The 19637-nt window shown below is 34.3% G+C and overlaps 2 protein-coding genes and 1 pseudogene across 2 annotated transcripts; 1 reads left to right on the top strand and 2 right to left on the bottom strand.

Annotated features, from left to right (window-relative positions):
• Positions 1-175: 175 nt before the first annotated feature.
• LOC116144260 (GTP cyclohydrolase 1) lies at positions 176-3619 on the bottom strand. The gene is made up of 2 exons (XM_031429719.1): positions 3036-3619; positions 176-1451 (listed from the first exon to the last, which is right to left on the bottom strand). The coding sequence occupies exons 1-2, from the start codon at positions 3247-3249 to the stop codon at positions 262-264; spliced, it is 1404 nt and encodes a 467-aa protein (XP_031285579.1). The 5' UTR covers positions 3250-3619; the 3' UTR covers positions 176-261.
• A 1549-nt stretch (positions 3620-5168) lies between these two features.
• Positions 5169-8266, top strand: LOC116144168 (uncharacterized histidine-rich protein DDB_G0274557-like). Its single transcript, XM_031429625.1, has 3 exons — positions 5169-5541; positions 8017-8150; positions 8230-8266. The coding sequence occupies exons 1-3, from the start codon at positions 5210-5212 to the stop codon at positions 8253-8255; spliced, it is 492 nt and encodes a 163-aa protein (XP_031285485.1). The 5' UTR covers positions 5169-5209; the 3' UTR covers positions 8256-8266.
• Positions 8267-8906: 640 nt separating this feature from the next.
• Positions 8907-19637, bottom strand: part of LOC116144266 — a 29693-nt pseudogene continuing 18962 nt past the window's right edge.

Raw genomic sequence — 19637 nt, 5'->3', positions numbered from 1 at the left:
AAGGGTTTATGCTACAGTAAAATAGGAAGAACTTGAACCTAAAAATAAGAGATTAAGGAATTTGAATCCATTATTATGATGCCACTTCTGGTTAACACAAAACTCCCGCGCCAACCTCAGCAAGAACAAGAATGACTTGAGTCAACCATGACAGGTCTATCACAACTTATCCCCTGCCATGCGCAAGTATCCATCAAGAATGGCAAAGAAATGGCTTTATCTATTTGTTTCTATAACAACATCCACGGGTGGTTACAATTATCAACCTCCCAATGTAGTCTTTGGAATACTCTGCAAAAACATTGCCTTGGCAGCAGGGTCAGTTGAAAATCGACCCAGCACAGCAATAGTAGCTGTACTACTTCCAAATTTCTCAATCCCTCTGGAGATCATACAGGTGTGGCTAGCCTCTACAACTACCATCACATCCCCCCCTAAGAGTGATGAAACAGTCTCAGCAATCTGCCTAGTGAGTCTTTCTTGTACTTGGAGCTTGAAACCATAAAAATGTACTATTGACTGTAAAAGGGATTTTCCAATTGGATTTAGTCCTTCGGTGCAGAAGAATCCAATATGTACAACACCATGAAAAGGAAGTAAATGATGCTCACACTGAGAACAAAATGGTAAGCTAAGCTCAGAATGTATTTGTTCCTTATTGCAGCTGAGTTCTCCATTGGGTTTAAGAATATCCATTCTACCACAAGCAAAGCCGTTCAACTTCATCTCCAGATTTGTGTTCTGAAAGTTCATCAACCACTTCACAAAACGAGTAGGAGTTCCCAGAAGTTCTTGCCTTGATGGATCTTCCCCCAGAGATCTAAGAATTGAAGTAACTGCAGCAACCATTCCTTGGTTGACTGGTTCTAGCTTAGAAGAAATTTTAGCAGTTAAGGGAGATTGGGATGGACACCAACATCTTTCAGTATAGTCTTTAATACGAGTTTTATCCACATTTACACCTCTGAATCTCAGAAGACTCAAAAAATCACTCCAAACATCAGCATCTTGATCTTCAAAAACCCCTGAACCTGAACACACCCGTGCCTTTACCCAACCTTGGTGATTAGGGTCAAGAAAGGCTGACTCCAGATTTGGGAAATGGAGGTGTAAGCATTGCAGTACGACAGCAACACCAGCTGGCTTGATTCCATGGTGCAAAGCTGAACACACTTCATCTGCAAGACGCTGTGGGTCTTGGAGCCGTTTTCCAAAGATATCAGCTACTCTGGAAAGCTTGCTTAATCCCAGAACCCGTTGACCAGAGGGCACATAGCCAACATGACACTTAACTTGGAATGGAAGCAAACAAGATTCACAGTAAGAGAAAAGGTCAAGATCTCGAACAATCACAAGCCCACCCACTCCTCCTGCATGACCAATTCCATTATCTAAACCTACTTCAGGGAACAAAGCACCTTGAACAATGTCTTTCACTTTTTGTCTGTAACCTGAAAAAAGTAACAAATGCCTTGATCAACAATTAGAAGCCAAACCAAAAATTCCAAATTAATTAATATACATACACATCTTGGCACGGTGCATTTAAGGCTGAATAACTATAGAATTGAGAAAAGAAAGGCCTCTTACTCAATTAAAGATGAATAATTATCTGTTTATACCAAATGATTTAATTAATTCAATTTGCCCCCCTGTATGATGTTTGAATGTTGCAACATTCCCACAACACAACAAATCTTCTGCACCTTATATCTTCTCTTGATAAAAGAGAAATATGGGGTAGGTATGGGCCACGTTAACAATCTCTCTTACACCTACCAGAACTAGGTATGGGCCATGGAGCCATTATAGAAATTAATGCTGAAAAGCAAGACATGTTGCAAAAAGACAAGAACTTATACCAATTGATATTATAACGAACAACTACTATACCAATCGTCATTGGGGAGTCAAAATGTCTAGAAAAAGCAAAATGCCAGACAAATCAGCTACTGAATCAGTCACCAAATTCTTAGTGCAATAACCTAGGGGAATTCACCAGTAAATATAATAACTAACAGATATATTGTGTGCATACAGCTGTGTAATAAGCCACCCCATGCTTCCTAGGCATTAATCAACATACATCTCACTATTATCAACTAGTTACAGAAGCATCAAAAAAGAGAAAACATAAGAGATTCATAACTAATATCCTTCCTATTATTGAACCTAGGTATAACTTGTGTAAACTACATTTCTAGACCCCCTCCACTATTTCACAAGTTTAATAATCCTAATTCTTCACTAACAATCAACAAAATGATACAATAAATTGATCGCACACTGGTTTCTCCATTATATAGCTCAACTACATCCGGCAGCTGGGGGTTGGTTGTCTGGGGAAAGGAAAAAGTAAAACTCTTTCATACTCTCTGATGTTCTCTCTATCCATGAGGGCTCTTTGGAAAGTATTCTGCTTTATTTGGCCGAACAAGAACAGGGTATATGTGAATGAAGCATGTCCTAGAATGACAATCCTAGTGACCATGCCATATAGAGAGAAGACTGCAAAGCAATTAGGGTGGCCTTGTAATATAGAAACAGTAAGAAATCATAGTAAATTTGCAGCATAAAGAGAGTAAGCAATTATGAAACAAAAAGCAAAAATATTGAAAAAGCTACTAATAGTACAGGTGGAGTTCATTGAAGAAAAAGTCACACAGGGCAATCCCGCAATTTTAGTAAAAATAAATCTGCTCAGCTGTCCACCAAACAGCCTGAAAAGGACCAAGAACTAAAGTAAAGGATGTAGTGATGAAATTATAGAAAACAACTTCGTTCATGCAGCTATCTGTTGAAATATAAAGGAAAAGCATGAAATAGCCATAACCATCTAAAATTTAAAAGATTTCCCATATGTAATACAATATGCAGAAAGTTCAAATTATCGATACTTCACATTAGACGTTGACATGCTATGTTTAAAAAATAGCTTCATACCGACTAAGGTTCAATGAAAAACAATCACTAGCATACAAATTTATTGTTTCCAGTAAAATCACCAGAATAAAGTGAATAATAAGAATGGGCACCTCTTGTTCCTTCATGAAGAGCCTTGGCGACGCGAAGAGGGGTCTTTTTGAGACCTTCTCTATTGACATCTTCACCTAAGCCCTGCAAGAGAACTTTGACAGCATCTTCAATAGCAAGAGTATCAGGTTCTTGCTCAAAACCAAGCTCAAGGCCACTCAGTTTCACTCCATTCTGAAGCTCCACGTGGAAATGCCCCTCATCCAAAGCGCCCATTGACAGACTCAACAAATCCCAGAAACACCACCCACCCAAATCACAAATTAAACCAAGCCAATGAAAGAACAACCAAAGCTTTGCAATTAATCAGAGACAAGACTTAAAAATACAACACAGCCTGTGTATGAAATCTTTCAATCGACCAACAATCAACAACAAACGAAACAATACGAATATTGAAAATCCCAAGGAGCCAGATATAAAACAAATGCAAACGAAAAATGAATGAAGGAGAAAATAAAAAACTTGAGCTAACAAGAGGATAGAAAATAGAAAAATACACTCATGAATCGAAATCAAACACTATTAGGCCCAGAGGAGCTGAAATGATGGTAGTGAGAGACGAAAAGCGAGAAATATAAAGAAAGAGAGGGTATAAACTATAAAGATGATAATAAGAAAATAAGAAATCGTAGGGTTGGCGTTAATTATCGGAATGTGTGGATACTGGATCTTGCAAAGTATATATATTAGGTTTCATAGTATCAAAGATTAAATATAAAATAGAATAATAATAGTTTTGGTCATCGTAAAGCGGGACCCATCTCCACATGAGGTAGGTGCTGCTTTTGTACGGGACCGCCAGATCTGTGTCCCTACATACATCTGCCTTTACTAATCCTCTCTTTTCTATTTATCTCTAGTTAATCGTTATCTTTTCTCCATTAAAATGGAACCAAAACAGCAAAACTAACGGAAAATGGGTTAGGGAAGAGATTACTACATGTTACCAACCCACTACTGCAAATATGAAATATGTACCCGCGTCTTCCGGATCTAAATCTAGTTTTGTACTTTCACACACTTTTGGCTATTGTTTAAGATTTCCACCTTCCTATCACCAACTCTCCCCCATCCAGTTTAGATATTTTTATTTGGGAATAAAATAGGAAAAGCTAAATCAAAGTTGTAAAAGAATTTGACTGGCATTAGGTGGGAACTTCCAACCAACAAGATTTTTAATTTCAAATATGTCAGAGCATAAGTAAAGATTCTGATCCCACCAGCATGGAATCAACACTTGAGTTGGTGATGGTTGAGTATTGATTAAGTTGTCAATGGATTAAATTAATGTAAGTCATTGGTCAATTCAGGATTCACCAAACTTCTAGTTGATGGGGTTAGGTGAGCTTACACACTTTACACTTATGGAAGCTCCTACTCGAAATTGCAACTTGATTTTGTCTAAATAACCCATTAATGAAGAACAATGATTTACAGGATAGCAAGCTCATCGTCATGGGCCATGGCTGCTAGTTGAGTTTCATTGTTGACAACAGTAATTTTGGTTTTACATATTTTAAAATAAAGAAGGATAACAACTGCATGGGACATAACATAATCTACAGCTGTGGATGGAGCTCATGGAAACCAAGTCATGGTTCGGGCCAATTGAAGTCACCCAACTCTATCTGGAGAAAGATGAATCAGTGGTGTATTTGTAGCCCTATTAATTATCTTTCTAAGTCTAAAAAATTATTAAAATCATTTTAAAAGTATTATTTACGAATATATTTCATTTTATTTCAGGGCTGTTCCTTTTTTTTTTTTTCCTAAATTAAACTTCTTTATTAACCCCACCATCTATTTTCTTTTTCGCATTAAATTTTATGAGCTATTTTCTCTCCCCTGTTAAATTTGATTCACCATTTTTCATCTCAAATTAACTCTAAATTCAATCTCCATTTTTTTTTTTAATCTCAAGTTAACTCTCAATACATTCATATAACAACATATTTCCTCTTTAAAAACTATGCACCATTTTCTTCATTATAAAACCATACTATTAGTAATTATAGTTTTGAAAAATATATAAAACTGTTATTAGGGCTTAGAAAGAGATTGAACGAGATTTAAATAACAACACCCAAGATGATTTTGCACTCGGAAAGCCCAAAGCCCAAGGAAATTGCAAGCAATCGTTATAAAACCTACTAGCAAACAAAACTAGTGCGCCATGGAACCTTCACACAGATGCAGAGCATGGACATCGAGCTCACTTCCCCACCACCACCACCACCACCACCACCATCATCATCATCATCATTTTCATCATCGCCACTGCCATCACCGTCACCATAACTATCACCATCACCATCATCCCTTGACCTTCTTGCCTCACCATCCTCACTTGATCATCTGCCCTCACCACCACATAAATCATCATACCCATCATGTAAACGCTACTTTTACTCTTCATCCACAACAAAATTCAGAGCCTTTGCAGAACCATTTCATCTTGGAGGCGGAGTCTCCCCTTTTTAAACATACTTCTCATTATGATGCTCAGTAAGTTTGCCTCAACTCTTTTCTTTTGTTGTTTGCTACTTCTGCTTGTTTTGCTTTTTTGGGTTTCTGGTCGAAATCTCGGCCACCACGTTAAAATTTCAACTTCATCATTATTTGTCTACCCTTAATGACAATATCTTAAATAATATTTAAAATTTGAATTGGCAAAATGTTAAGATTTCCATAATATTGTGTAAATTTTTTTTATAATATGTAAATATTATGTAATCTTTTAATTATAGTTATGTCAAATATATGATCTCAGAATATTTTAGAGATTATAAAATCTCTTAATTATGTTAGACAAAATATTGTGTAATAGTAATTGATATAATTAGGGGATTTAGGAGATCGTTTACTTCTATATAAAGGGTGTAACTCCTTAGTAATAAATCAATTAATTGAAAACTCAGTTCTTCAAACAAACATGGTATCAGAGTCCAGGTTCAGTTGAGCTAAGTGTTTGATTAGCGGGTGGGGAGTTTGAGTCAAAAACTACCTCCATGAACAGGCATAACCTAATATATAGGCTTGACCGTAAGGGGGAGTGTTGGAATCCCACAGCGACTAGGCACGCTCAAGCTCATATGTTGGGTCATGTCTGTTAATGGAGATAGTTTTTGGCTCAAACTCCTCACTCGCTAGTCAAGCACTTGGTATCACAGTCAAGATAGTAGCTAAAGGGTACACTCAAACCCATGGGATAGACTATACAGAGACATTTGCACCTGTAGCTAAAATCAACACGGTATGTGTTTTATTATCTTTAGCTGCAAGCCTTGATTGACTATTATAACAATTTGATGTGAAGAATGATTTCCTCCATGGAGAATTGTTAAAAGAGATATATATGGATCCTCCACCAGGTTGTATTTCACCAGAAAAGTACAACCAAAAGGTATGTAAGTTAAAAAAGCTCTATGGGTTGAAGCAATCTCCAAGGGCATAGTTTGGGAGGTTTACAAAAGCTATGAAGTCTTTTGGCTACGATTAGAACAATTCAGATCACACATTGTTCCTAAAGAAACAGCAAGGTAAGATCACTACACTTATTGTATATGTGAATGATATGGTGGTCACTGGAAATGATCCAGAAGAAAGAAAGGTTCTGCAAAAGTACTTGTCAAAAGAATTTGAAATGAAAGACCTAGGTTCTTTAAAATATTTTCTTGGAATCGAAGTGTCTCGATCTAACAAAGGTATTTTTCTATCACAAAGAAAGTACGTCTTAGATGTTTTGCAGGAAACTGGTATGTCAGCATGTCAACCAACAGATACACCAATTGAAGAAGGTTTGAAATTATGTATCAAGACTAATCAAGTATCAATTGACAAAGGGAGATATCAGATACTTGTGGAAAGATTGATGTACTTGTCTCACACTAGGCCAAATCTTGTTTATGCATTGAGTATAGTCAATCAGTTCATGCATAATCCTAGAGAGCAGCATATGAACGCAGATATGCGTATCTTGAGATATTTAAAACATGCTCCTGGAAAGGGAATCTTATTTTCTAAAAATAAGGACTACCAAAATGTGCATGCATATACTGATGCTGATTGGGCTGGAGCAGTGGATGACAGACGATCTACTTCTGGTTATTTCACTTTTGTAGGAGGTAATCTAGTCACGTGGAGAAGCAAGAAATAGAATGTTGTGACACGCTCAAGCGTTGAAACAGAATTTAGGGGAATGACACTTGAGATTTGTGAAGCTTTGTGACTAAGATTTCTACTACAAGATTTGAGTTATCAACCTAATCAACCAATTCAGTTTTATTGTGATAATAAAGTAACATGTGACATTGCTCACAATCCAGTTCAACATGATCGTACGAAGCACGTTGAAGTAGATAGATTTTTTATTAAAGAAAAGTTAGACGAAAAGATTATTGAACTGTCCAAGATTCGATCAAAAGATCAATTGGTTGATATTCTTACCAAGGCTGTCTCTAAACGTATTTTCTCACAATTGTTAAACAAATTGGGCATATGTGACATCTATGCACCAACTTGAGGAGGAGTGTTAAGATTTTCATAGTATTGTGTAAATCTTTTGTAATCATGTAAATATTATATAATCCTTTAGTTATGTTAAGTATACGATCTCAGAATATTTTAGAGATTATGTAATCTCTTAATTATGTCAGACAGAATATTGTGTAATCGCAATTGACATAATTAGGGGATTTAGGAGATCGTCTACTCCCTATACAAAGGGTGTAACTCTTTAATGATAAATCAATAAATTGAAAACTCAATTCTTCCAACAAACATATTGACCATTGTTTGAGTAGTTTTTTTTTTTCTTTGTTTTAATCTACAGTTGGTGCTTAACTTCCACAAGTTAAAATGCAGTTATGTCTGCCCGTATTCGAATATTATGTTTTCAACCACTCACAGAGGAGCTTAGTTAAATTTGAGAACAATTTATGTTGGTTTTTCTGAGTCTTACTGGTCTTGTGTGATGAATAGGACGTGGACGTTGCAAGATGAGGACAACAAAGGTTTAGTAGAAGAGGAAGAGGAAGCAGCTGAGGAGCCCATCTTTGTTCTGACTGATGAATGGAGAGAGTTTTTTGCAGCATCTGAAGCTAAGAGGAAATTGGGTTAGTAACACGTTTTTCTGCCCCTTTTTTTTTTTCCTCTCATCGTATTTTGAGATTTTAATTTTGATTGTTTCTACAGCGAAGAAGCAGGCTAAGAAGAAATAGCAGAAGCCGAGAACATTCATGGACGTTCAATTTTTCAAGTATGAGATATGATGTGTCAAATTGTTAATTATGCAAAAAAAGATTTTATTAGTTAATTTCTGCAGTAGATCATAAGCACCTATATATATATGTGCCTATCTTATAATCTTACTTGCTGTATCAGATACACGATAAATAGAGAAAGACGTTTTAAATTCTAAATTATAAATGTATCCTCTTGACACTTTACCCTTGACACATTTGAAATCTGTAATTTGGAATACTGGAACACTGGATTTGCCAAAAACTGGAAGCGGGGTTTCCTCAATATAGTGAGCCAAAGACCCAAGTTTTTTTAGAGTCAACGACAGTTTCACTAAAAAGTTCAAAACTTATGCGTGCGATGATGATAACAATATGTAAAGTAACACAGTTAATTTTCAGTGGGAACGGCAGCGATCTATGCATCTCATATTCCTAGTATTTTTTATCTGGGAAGCTTGCTTTAGTTTAATCATCTGTCCTCGTAACCCATGTAAGCATTTGCTTGTTCTTGCCCTGCATATTGCAGTTCGCTCATTCATTCATTTTTTTAATTATGGAAGAGAAAGAATGCAAGGCTTCGTGCATTTTAAATGGAAACATACAAGTGTCCTAACACAATACCCTGTCTTAGATTCAAAAAGTAAATCTAGAATATATCTCACAATTGGCACAACATAACATGTCAAAAGCCTCACTTTGAGAGTTCATCATAACATAGCTAACCATCGTTTTGAGTGAAACATAGCTCTGACCAAAGGTCTAGAGAAGCAAGATTTGATGATTTTACTAGTAGGCTACATCATGGCATTTACTTGCACAAGAAAGTAAGATTTAATAACATGAGATTCTAGCAAGCAGTAGAGTCACCTAAACATTTAAGGCTTCGAAGCTAGTTTGCTGAAGGCAGCATTTATCCTGTCTTCTGTGATCATTCTTTGGTTTTCATAGAAATCTAATATCTCCATTGAAATATTTTTCACCTGTCAAAATATAGATTATTCTTTATTATAAACAAGCTAGCCCCAGTACATGTTATGAAAATAGATTTAAAATGATAAGTCGGAGGCAGTATAAAACAATGAAAAGAATAAGATTTAGAATACTCACTACATTCATATCAACACGAAGCTCTTCAAACCATGCAGTGTTATCTTTTTCCCTATATACACTGGCAATGTATATACAAGCCAAAGCAATCAGATGAGGAGGGTGCACAAGAATAAGGTCCATCTTGTACGTATCATTAGCGAGTCCCCTGTTTTCAGAATGCCTGGGTTAGGGCAAATTTCTATCTTCAAATTAAAACCCAAACATGGTGACACACTAAATAAAACCATAATGAATACTGGCATAAAGAGAGTTGATCGGAACAAAAACTTAAAATAACATAGTATTTATCAATAAATATGTGTAGCTCTCTGAAAGACTGCAACCCTGAATCCTATTTCGCAAGCACTATCTAGTCACAATTCTTCCACATAATATGTCTTGTTGTTATTTAACTGGAATTTCCCTGTCAGAGAAAGATTGAGCTACCAGCACTGGAAATTTGAGACAGATACACCAATAAATTTTACCAGAAAACTACTAAATTACCCATCTATGCACCTAACTATGAAGAAGATAGATGACAAGGATATTACAAGCAAAAAGAGTAACTCTTCCAATAATCTCTTCTTTTCAGTATGGAGATCCTTAAAATCTACCTATATTTAATTCTACCACCAGAAGCTTGAACTTTTTCAGCCTCTGAAAAGAAAAGAGCATTAACAAAGCATAATTTGGTAGAAAATGAAACTATCAACAGCAAAGAGAGAGAATAAGAACACTGAAACATTTTTAGAAACAACTGGAAAAGATTATCATAGATCTTACCAGGCAAATGGAATCATATTCATGTCATTCATGCCAACATCCTGCAACAACCTATAAGGATAAAAACAGAAGAAAAATTGTCATCAAATAAGATATTTTCATTGAAAAGATAGTTAAAATAGAATCAAAGGACAAAATTAATGAAATTTGGCAGTTAGGGTTTTTTACTTCTAAATTTATGAAAAAGGTGGAAGTAGGTACTTAGTCCCTCCTATGGTCTAGATTCCACAAGATTATGAATTTTCTTTTTCTAAATGAGCTTCAGAGGTCAAAAGAACCTCTAAAGCTAATTGTTGTTAAGAAACAAAGAATACAGCAAAGACAAAGGATCCAACCAAGACATAAAAATAAGGCTATATAGACTATACACACGCAATAGCAAGAGGTCAAAATAAGAAACTTTAACTAGGTACTTAAAAGTTCCACTTCAAATAGTTTATCATTGTGAGTTTATAAATGCTGCAGTTGAATTGCAAAACATTTTACTATAAATATGTCCAAAAGAACATATCCAAAATGGAAAAAGAAATAAGATAAGCACCTATATATTAATCTCTTTAAACACAATATATAATATGGCCAGCTTATCATGTGCGAGAAGCATAGGAGCTTGCATGGGTCAAATAATGTACAAAGTTCAACATAATGAAAACTACTATTGGATGAAAATTATACATCTACACTAATGCTATGTCCATGAAACAATATGCAGGTCGTGTCAATCAAATCTTGCTGATTTCACAAAGATGTTGGCATTTCTAATCAATGTTGTTGTAAAATAGTTGAAGACGCTAATAGAGTCAAACTCCCCATCCCAACCCCCCCTCTCTTTCTCTTGTGGCACACTCCTCTTATTTATAAAACTATGTCCTGAAATTAAAGAAAGAATAAAACAAAACAACAATGCTAAATGTCACAAGGAGAAGAAATGCTTACTGCACAAGTGAACGTACGGATGGAATACAACCAATAATAGTTAAGAGCTTCTAAAATCTTCATTTCCATTTCGAGTATATCTTTGACTCATATCTATACTTTTCATCAGCATCTGTAAAGAAAAAGTGGTAGGTTCTCAACACATATCACAGAAAAAAAAATGCAAATAACTAAACTTGGAGGAAACCAAAGTAATTACATATTTTTTTGATGTAAAATGGTAGAAGTCGGCCTGTCTGTGCTTTCTTCAGCTTTTGATGCCAAGTACAAGCAAGTTGGAGCGACAAGATGGGATCATATTCTGTCATACTCTTTCTAAAATCAGAGAGAGAAGTTACAGTTAGTAAGTTGTCAAAAAACCGTTAGAATCAAGTGCTTTTGAATACAACTCCCAAAGTTTAGGAAATGATAAGTATTTAAGGATAAAATGGCTACGAGAACAAATATATCTAAGTTACAGAGTGAGCCATGAGTCTCTAGTCATTAACAACGCGCACTTTTCTCTCATCAATCAGACAATTATGCAGTATAACCTTTGTAAAAACTGTCTCATATATGTAACTGCAGTGGCCACTACCCTAAGATAAGACCATTTATTAGAGATCAACATCTGGCCCATATCAACTTTCTAAAGTGACAAAACATAATTAATCATATCAATACACTATCTACTCTTCGTTACACCATAAAGCAACATTCTGTGTAAAGTCTTTTGATCGCCTAAACAAACAATTTATTTGCTATAAGTGACAAATTATCATTTGATTTTACATGTTTTATACGAACCTATAAAATCCTTTACTATACAAAATAAATGTTGTGTATTTGATTAACTTTATATGACAAAGCGAATTTACACATAACTGAAGAACCATGTACAAGAGGTATATTGTATTCTTAATGCTGAAAGAAAACTCTAAAATAACAGGCATAATTATCTTTTTTCAGTTGAATTGTAGGTTGAATAATAGAAATTTATATTGCCCTTCTTTTTGCAAAGAATAATTTATTCTTTAAAAAGCAATTATGTTAGATGGGTGTGCATTTCTATGAAACATTGTACTCATAAAGTTGCCCACTGAGTCTAATCAATGCATGAATAATATAGTATTACAATTAATTATGCACATAACCTTTAGATGCCTACAGAAACAATAAACTACAGTCTAGATTTCTACCTTTTTGGACCTTAAAATCCGAAAATTATATAGAAATTGAACTTTTCCTCTGTGATTTTCTTTACCAGATGCAATTTACCATAACCAACTACATGTTCATATGTTTTTTCTAGACAGGGTGCACCTACACAAAGGATGAAATACATGTTCACTGATTCCTCTCTCTCTTTTAAGTCTCAAACAGGGTGCAAGTGATTTGCAGAATTGCATAAAACATCTGGAGAAAGATCAAACCTCTGCCTCACTTTCACTTTTGACCAATTTTTGATATCTGGAAAAAGAAGACACAAATTCAAAAAAAATTGTTAACTGGTGAAGAAATGCAAAAGCAAAAAATAGAACTACAAGAACCCTTTCCTAAATACAGTGACAAAATTAAAAAAAAAAAAAACAACTTTTGTTATCCTGAATCTTGTTTATAATCAATAAAATTACAGTGTTTCAGTAACCAGTTTAATTCTATCGATTACTTAAAATTCTGATACTATGACCACTTCATCCTCAACTTCCAATTTTTCTTTTCCGCATTAGCTTCTCGAATTATTGTACATTGAAGATGAAATTTTTGATGTCAATTCTTCAAAGAATTTGAGAGACTGAATGAAATTCTTTCTTTTTCTTTTTTTCTCCTTTTTCTTAATAAGAAACACAGCAGATTAAGAAAAAAAAAAGACCTCAATCCAGACAAGATACTTCCTAACTGCATAAAAAAATTCTCAGACGCATGAAATTTATACCAAAAATAATACTAATAATAATATATAATTAAGAAGATGCTAAAATTAAGATTCCATCTAAACATCAAAACAGAAACGGTCATAATACGACGAGGATGGAAAGAGAAGGAGAGAGAGAGCACATACAACTGGCCATTTGCATCTTAATTAGCTTGAATTCTTCAAGAGTGACCTTCTCTCTGTCAAGAGGTTGCACCACATCCACACTTCCTGGTCCAGGAGCTTTGCTGCACACACCAAAATCATAAGCAAAACAATCAAAATTTAGAATCTGGGCAATTAAATTTAGATAAATGGAAACTTACTAGTGAGAGGATGTCCAGAAATTAGCTGCCTTGATTGCAAGTATGCGCAGAAGTGGGAGTCTAGGATTTGCTTACCGTTTCTGTTATATTTAAAATCGATTCTTCTTGATTCCATAATTTCCTGTGCTAATCAGTAAAGCACACCTCCAAGCCCCCGAAATATGTTAGACCCATTACATTTGGGCCATCATTTTTCTTAGATTAGGCCCATCCACCATTTTGACTTTTCTGTTCCTAAATTACGAAAATAATTAACGATTTGAAGGTAATTGTTATTTTCTTACCTTTTCTTTTTCTAACGTGTTGACATTTTTTACTTGAGAAATAAATTGAAATATAGTACATTACATTGTTACTATTAAAGAAACTTATATAAAGGACAGCATTTAGCAATTAAGAATATCCATAGAAAAATCAATGTAGGTGGTTGACACATACATACTTGTTCAAGACTTTGTGATGGAGTTTTTACAATGAAAGTACTTAGATCTGAATAGAATCTATTAGGAGGTGTAAAACCTGAATTCTGATGTTGGATGATTGTGAAATATAAATCAAACAATACATACAAAAAAAAAAAAAAAATTAAGTAATTCGAATGCTTAATATAAATCTACATCCCTTTTTTGTATTGCTTTCTTTGCTTCCATATTAGTGTGTTTTGTTTTCTTGCACAAGTTATGAATGAGCCCCCTTAATTAGAGTAAAAAATAGGCTTTATATAATTACATTGGAAACTAACAAGTAAATAAACTTCAGATAGAATGATATGCAGCATAAATGGAACAACCCACCTTAGACACGTGACGTAAATCCATGCGCATAACAACATTTTATCTTTAATTTTGTTCTTTATAACAAGTAATTTGTGGAGGATATAATAATTTATTTGCTAATTATTTAGATGAGTTAGCTATGGTACCCGTAGGTTCGTGAAAGGAAGTCCCCGTCAAATCCTACCATTTGTGAAAATATGCCTAATTTCTGAGTATATATTAGTGATGTAAGGGATGGACGATAATCTTTGCATGCAGCTGGAACCAACTCAACTATGTATGATTTGATTATTACAACTTTTGATTGTTTGATATTTTTCAACTTAACCATGAAAACCATAAATATATACACGAACAAATCAAAGCCTCAATGTTGATCGCCATTTACTCAATATAATATGGTAAACTGATGGTAATCTCTAGTTTTGATTTGATCTCTCCGCGCATTCTGCTCCCCATGACATGTTGGCCCTCGAATCCTGCCTCATGCTCCTTCCCTCAGCCGTGTCAGTTGAGACTGCCATTGCTTCCGCCACTCTCTTTTCCACTTCCATTCCAATATCCAATATCAACAATTAATTATAGTATAGTTTTAATGTAAAGATAGTTGGAAATCAAGCAATTACCTCTTTCCTCGAAGACAAAGCCAATGTTTATCATACAAAGCTCTGCTTATGGGGTCGGATAAAGTCTCGTACGCTTCTTGTACCTGAATAAACCTCTTCGTGTGTTCTTCTATTCTTTCTCCGGCGGCGACACATCAGGATGATATTTTCGTACAAGTTGCTTGTAAGATTGCTTGATCTCTGTGAGTGTTCCACTCTCTGAAATGCCCACAGTCGTACAAACTCTCTGTCCAATGTACAAACTGTTAACGACAGAGGCCCTCGCTCTGTTTGTGAAAAGACCCAGATTGAGTTTTGAGGGAAAACTGAGTTTTGGAAGATGGAATTGAAAGCAACGTATGAACAAGGTTGAAGCATGGAGTTTGTGGTTGAGAAGGTTGATGTGATGCAGTCATGGAAGCATGATTTTCTTCCAGCTGAACCAATTCCGTGACTCATTGCTCAATCTTAATGTGTGCTTTCTCTGTTTACCTTTCAGATGGAGATAGATTGAAAATTTGGCATAAGGTAATTGATTTAAACAAGTTAGCAGGCGGCGGCCACTAGCCAGGACCAGGATTGCATAGAATTAATACAGATATTATATTTAATTCCCTAATTGCAACCGGCATTGACTAAGTGAGAATATAGATTTTATATGAAGATGTAAATTTCCTTGTACCCTTTTTAGTTGGTAAAAAGAATTAAAAGCAGTGTGGAAGCCCTTTAGTTTTATTTGTGCGTCTTTGTTTTGGATTCTTTTTCCTCATTTAATTTTGAATGCTTTTGACTTCATCAACTAAACGTTGATTCTAGTGGACGTTTGTTCATTGTCCATTCAATTTATGCAATATACTATTGTCTTTTTTATTAGAAATTTTGGCAATAAAAAAAATGTTTATATACATTACTTATAAACTAACACAGTGTCATTAAAAATAAAAAATTGATTCAATTGGAAAGCATATAAAGGATGTAGAACGTCATTGCCAGATATGGCAGTTACAACTTACAACCAGGAGAAATTGTTTCATTCGGATTCTGATGTAAAAAAGAATAATTTAGAGGGTTAAAAATTATAAAATAGAAATAGAAATAGAATTTTTTAGTTTGTTGGATGGACCTAATTTGTATAAGTGGACATTTCTAATGGTTGTTCACACTCAATTAGGTCAATGCAAATAAATAGGTCACATATATTTGGACTAGTTTCCAATATAAGCTAACTAACTCAACAGGTTGGCCTTTAGCCTAACGGTCAACAAGGCTTGTTTCCTTCATTGATTTCCTAGATTCGAACTTTGAGATCACCTTATATCTAATAATGCTCTGAATGATTTCTATATAGGAATAACCTCCTTATAGCTTAAATTTGGATAGTTATAATAAGAATAAGCTTCACATTGCAAGTTATAATTTTTCTAATTTCAATCGTAAGAATGCCTTCACATTAATAATATTATATATTGCAAAAAATATATATCGATAAAAAAAAATAAATATTTATTTAAAGTTTTTGGAAAACAATTTGTGCTTTAGAGTTGTTACCACATCTTTTAACTGCTGGTACTTAATAACTCACTAGCATTGACATTTTCTTGTTGAACCCAAAATATTTCAACTCTCTCAAGAATGTTTAGAGCTTTTTGGCACTAAACTTTTTTTATTTCCGTACTATATCCTTATGATTATTTCCTTTCTCTTCTTGTCCAATGTATAATGATTTCTTATTTATTAAGCATACATGACTTATGCTCATTGGATGATTGACGAAAACATTAAAATCCATCTGATTAGTATAGTGAAGTTGTCGAATCTGGTCACTCAATTTTGTAATGACTCTTTGATTCTCCTCATCTACTTCGTTATACTTGCAATTCATCGACATCGGGGGTCTTAATTTGTAGTGCTAAAAACAATTGACAATTGTTTGTAGCTTCACATCAATTGACATGCAACAATTGCATTTACAATCCATCAAGGACATTTATATTTACTGGTTCCTAGACAATATCTTTTATTTTTTCAAAAGTAATATTAAGTGTTGAATTAAATCCTAGTACTATTAAAACATGAATTGAAATCCTACACTATATTACTAAACATGAATTTAAAAAGAAATAAAAATAATAATTTTGTAACTACACCTCTATAAGTTATAACTCCTCATAGTAATCAATTATTTGTTCTACCATTATGACTAATAAATGTTTTACTCTCTCTCTCTCTCTCTCTCTCTTCTCTAGCTCTCATCTCTCTCCTCTCTCTCTCTCTCTCTCCCTCTCTCTCCTCTCTCTCTCTCTATATATATATATATTATATAATATATATTAATTATATTTATATATATATATTAATATATTATATATATATATAAGCTAGTAGAATTTGATGGATATTGGGATTGGCCCTTGATCGGCATACTGAGTTTTGAAATATTTTGAATCTGCTGATTGTATGGCCAAAAATCAACTTAGGCCTTGTTAGGCCCAATCGAGTGATTTTACTGTGTAGGCCCAGGTCGTAGCTCAATTATGATTGTCCCATGTAAGGCTCACGTCAGGGGCCAGATCCATCGTCTAAGCCCAACTTCTCTCCATATGGGGCATCACTATTAGCCCGCTTAGGGTCAGACTCATTGGTCCATGATAACTTCGAGGTTCAGAGTCCCCTAAAAGCCCTAATACATCTACTTCCTATTTGGTTTATCCTAATTCTTCAAGATTTTGCATCTTATGTGAATTATGACTCTCGATCCTACTAAAGTAAGTAAATCAAGGTCTTTCTTATTTACCAGTGCTTTGCCATTGTGGATTCAAAGTTCCTACTAGGGTAAATCAAGGTCTTTCCTTATTTACCAGAACTCGCCTTTGCGGATTCAAAGTCCTACTAGGAATCAAAGATCCTATGACTATTATATAAAAGGGTCTTACCTCCACTACAATTCAATTTGGATCTTGCTCCACAAGCTCTTGCTCTTAAGAGTTATACACCTATGCTATAATTCTAGTCTCTGACTAAACTTCCGGTAACCCTTCATTCCTTTACCTCTCACTAAATAGCTTCTGACTTGAGCGTCGGAGTATTACGACAGACACCACACGTGTTTACGTAAGCTTCGCATTTGTTTGTTTTGTGTATAGCTTTAGTAGATTGTCAGTGGTTTTAACCTTACAGATTATACCTTCTTTCAACTATAAATTTTAGCATCTACACTTATTTACCCCTAGTGTCCCAGCCTCTAAGGGACCCTTTGAAGTGAGGGTAAAGTTACCGCACTGTGTAATATATTAAAAAAAAAATTAGATCTGTAGTCTCTTTCTAAAAATTAATAATAATTTCTTATTAGTTCGTAGCTTCTGAACAAGAATTCATTATCTTTTGGAGTTTTTCCTCCTATAAGTTTGCAGAACTCAATCTTAATTTCATTTCTACTTGGTTCAAAATATAAACATCAGTTTAATGTTTATTTGTTGATTACACAAAGCAAAAATTTAATATCTGAGATGAACATTTGTAGAAAATTAACTACGGACTGTGAAGCCAATTTGATTAGTGAAAATAATGATAAAATGTTAAGAACATAAGAGGCGAGTATAGAAAGATGAAGTGCTGGAAATACAATCAACATCATGAGTCGTCCCACGCATCTCGCATCACAAACCTTGAGATAGACGATTACAATATAGCTTATTTCTTGTTGCGATGGTGACCAAATCACAATTAAGTTCAATCATACGCACAAGATTAGCTATAATTGAAGACAAACAATTAATGGTTGTTTACTGTTGAAGATTTGAATAAGCTATGATCAAGTTTGAACTCCAAAACACTGAGGCCCACTGCACTACATATCAAAAACGTTTTTACAAATTATAAACTGACAAAAACTCTCAAATCACTTCAATTGTTATAACAAACACCCACACACGGCAATCCTTATAAATCCTAAGAGAAATCTAACTCACTCCTCTTAACTTAAGGAAACACAACCTTTACGACATGATTCACCCAATCGCCCAAATTACCAAATTGAGTACTTAATAAGAACACTAGCAAAGAGCAAAATATACCCAAGAAGAACCAAAATCTGTTTCACAAAATAGAGAATGGGCTGCTTTTACGTTGACTAAATGAGAGGAGGGCAGCCATTGGATTTTGATGCAAAGTGCCGGCCAGTGATAAAAAAAAAAAAAAAAAGGATCAGCACTCAAAACGGCAGCGCATGGGATAAATCATGCGCCACATTTAATGGTTTGGATATCTATGCATATTAACGGATTTTATTAACCAGTACTAATTTAAAGCATAGTACGATACCATACGTTTAGTCCATTATTATGTGATTTTAATAAAGATTATATCCTGATTAGTAAAATCTTTTATACATAAAGTATACTCTAATGGTTTTATTTTAACAATTCCAAATACTGTACTATACTTACTTTGTTAGGCATTCTTATTCAAACTCTGACACCACAAACCTTGAGGATGATGGGAGCATACTCTTGAGCTCCTGAAATGTTTATGAAAAGGACTGTATAATTCTATTAAATGTGTCGTGGAACACATGGCGGTGGTTGGCTTTTCTGCTACAGTTTTTTGTTTTTCTAATGCAAAACTTGTTCTCCGGACAGCTTGAGATATGAGTGGAGTAGGAGATTTAATGGAAAATTTTCATGGCACTTGATAATGATGTAAAAGAGGAGACAAACTTAGATCTTGACATTAATATGAGTGGAGTAGGAGAGATACTATTAAACACGAGGCCTGGGTATCTATGGTACAATTTATTAGGTAATATTATATTTATAAAAAAATTTACAAAAAATTTGTATAAAGTGATGTGGTAAAAATGAATAATAGTGATTTATAAATTTAATTTTTTATTTACTCTTCTATTTATCTTTTGTTACCTCACTTTGTATAAAATCTTGTAAGTATAT

This window comes from Pistacia vera, unplaced genomic scaffold, assembly GCF_008641045.1.
Source record: "Pistacia vera cultivar Batoury unplaced genomic scaffold, PisVer_v2 Contig44, whole genome shotgun sequence".
NCBI lineage: Eukaryota > Viridiplantae > Streptophyta > Magnoliopsida > Sapindales > Anacardiaceae > Pistacia > Pistacia vera.
The sequence above is the reverse complement of the archived record's forward strand: the minus strand, read 5'-3'. Positions and strand labels throughout refer to the sequence as shown.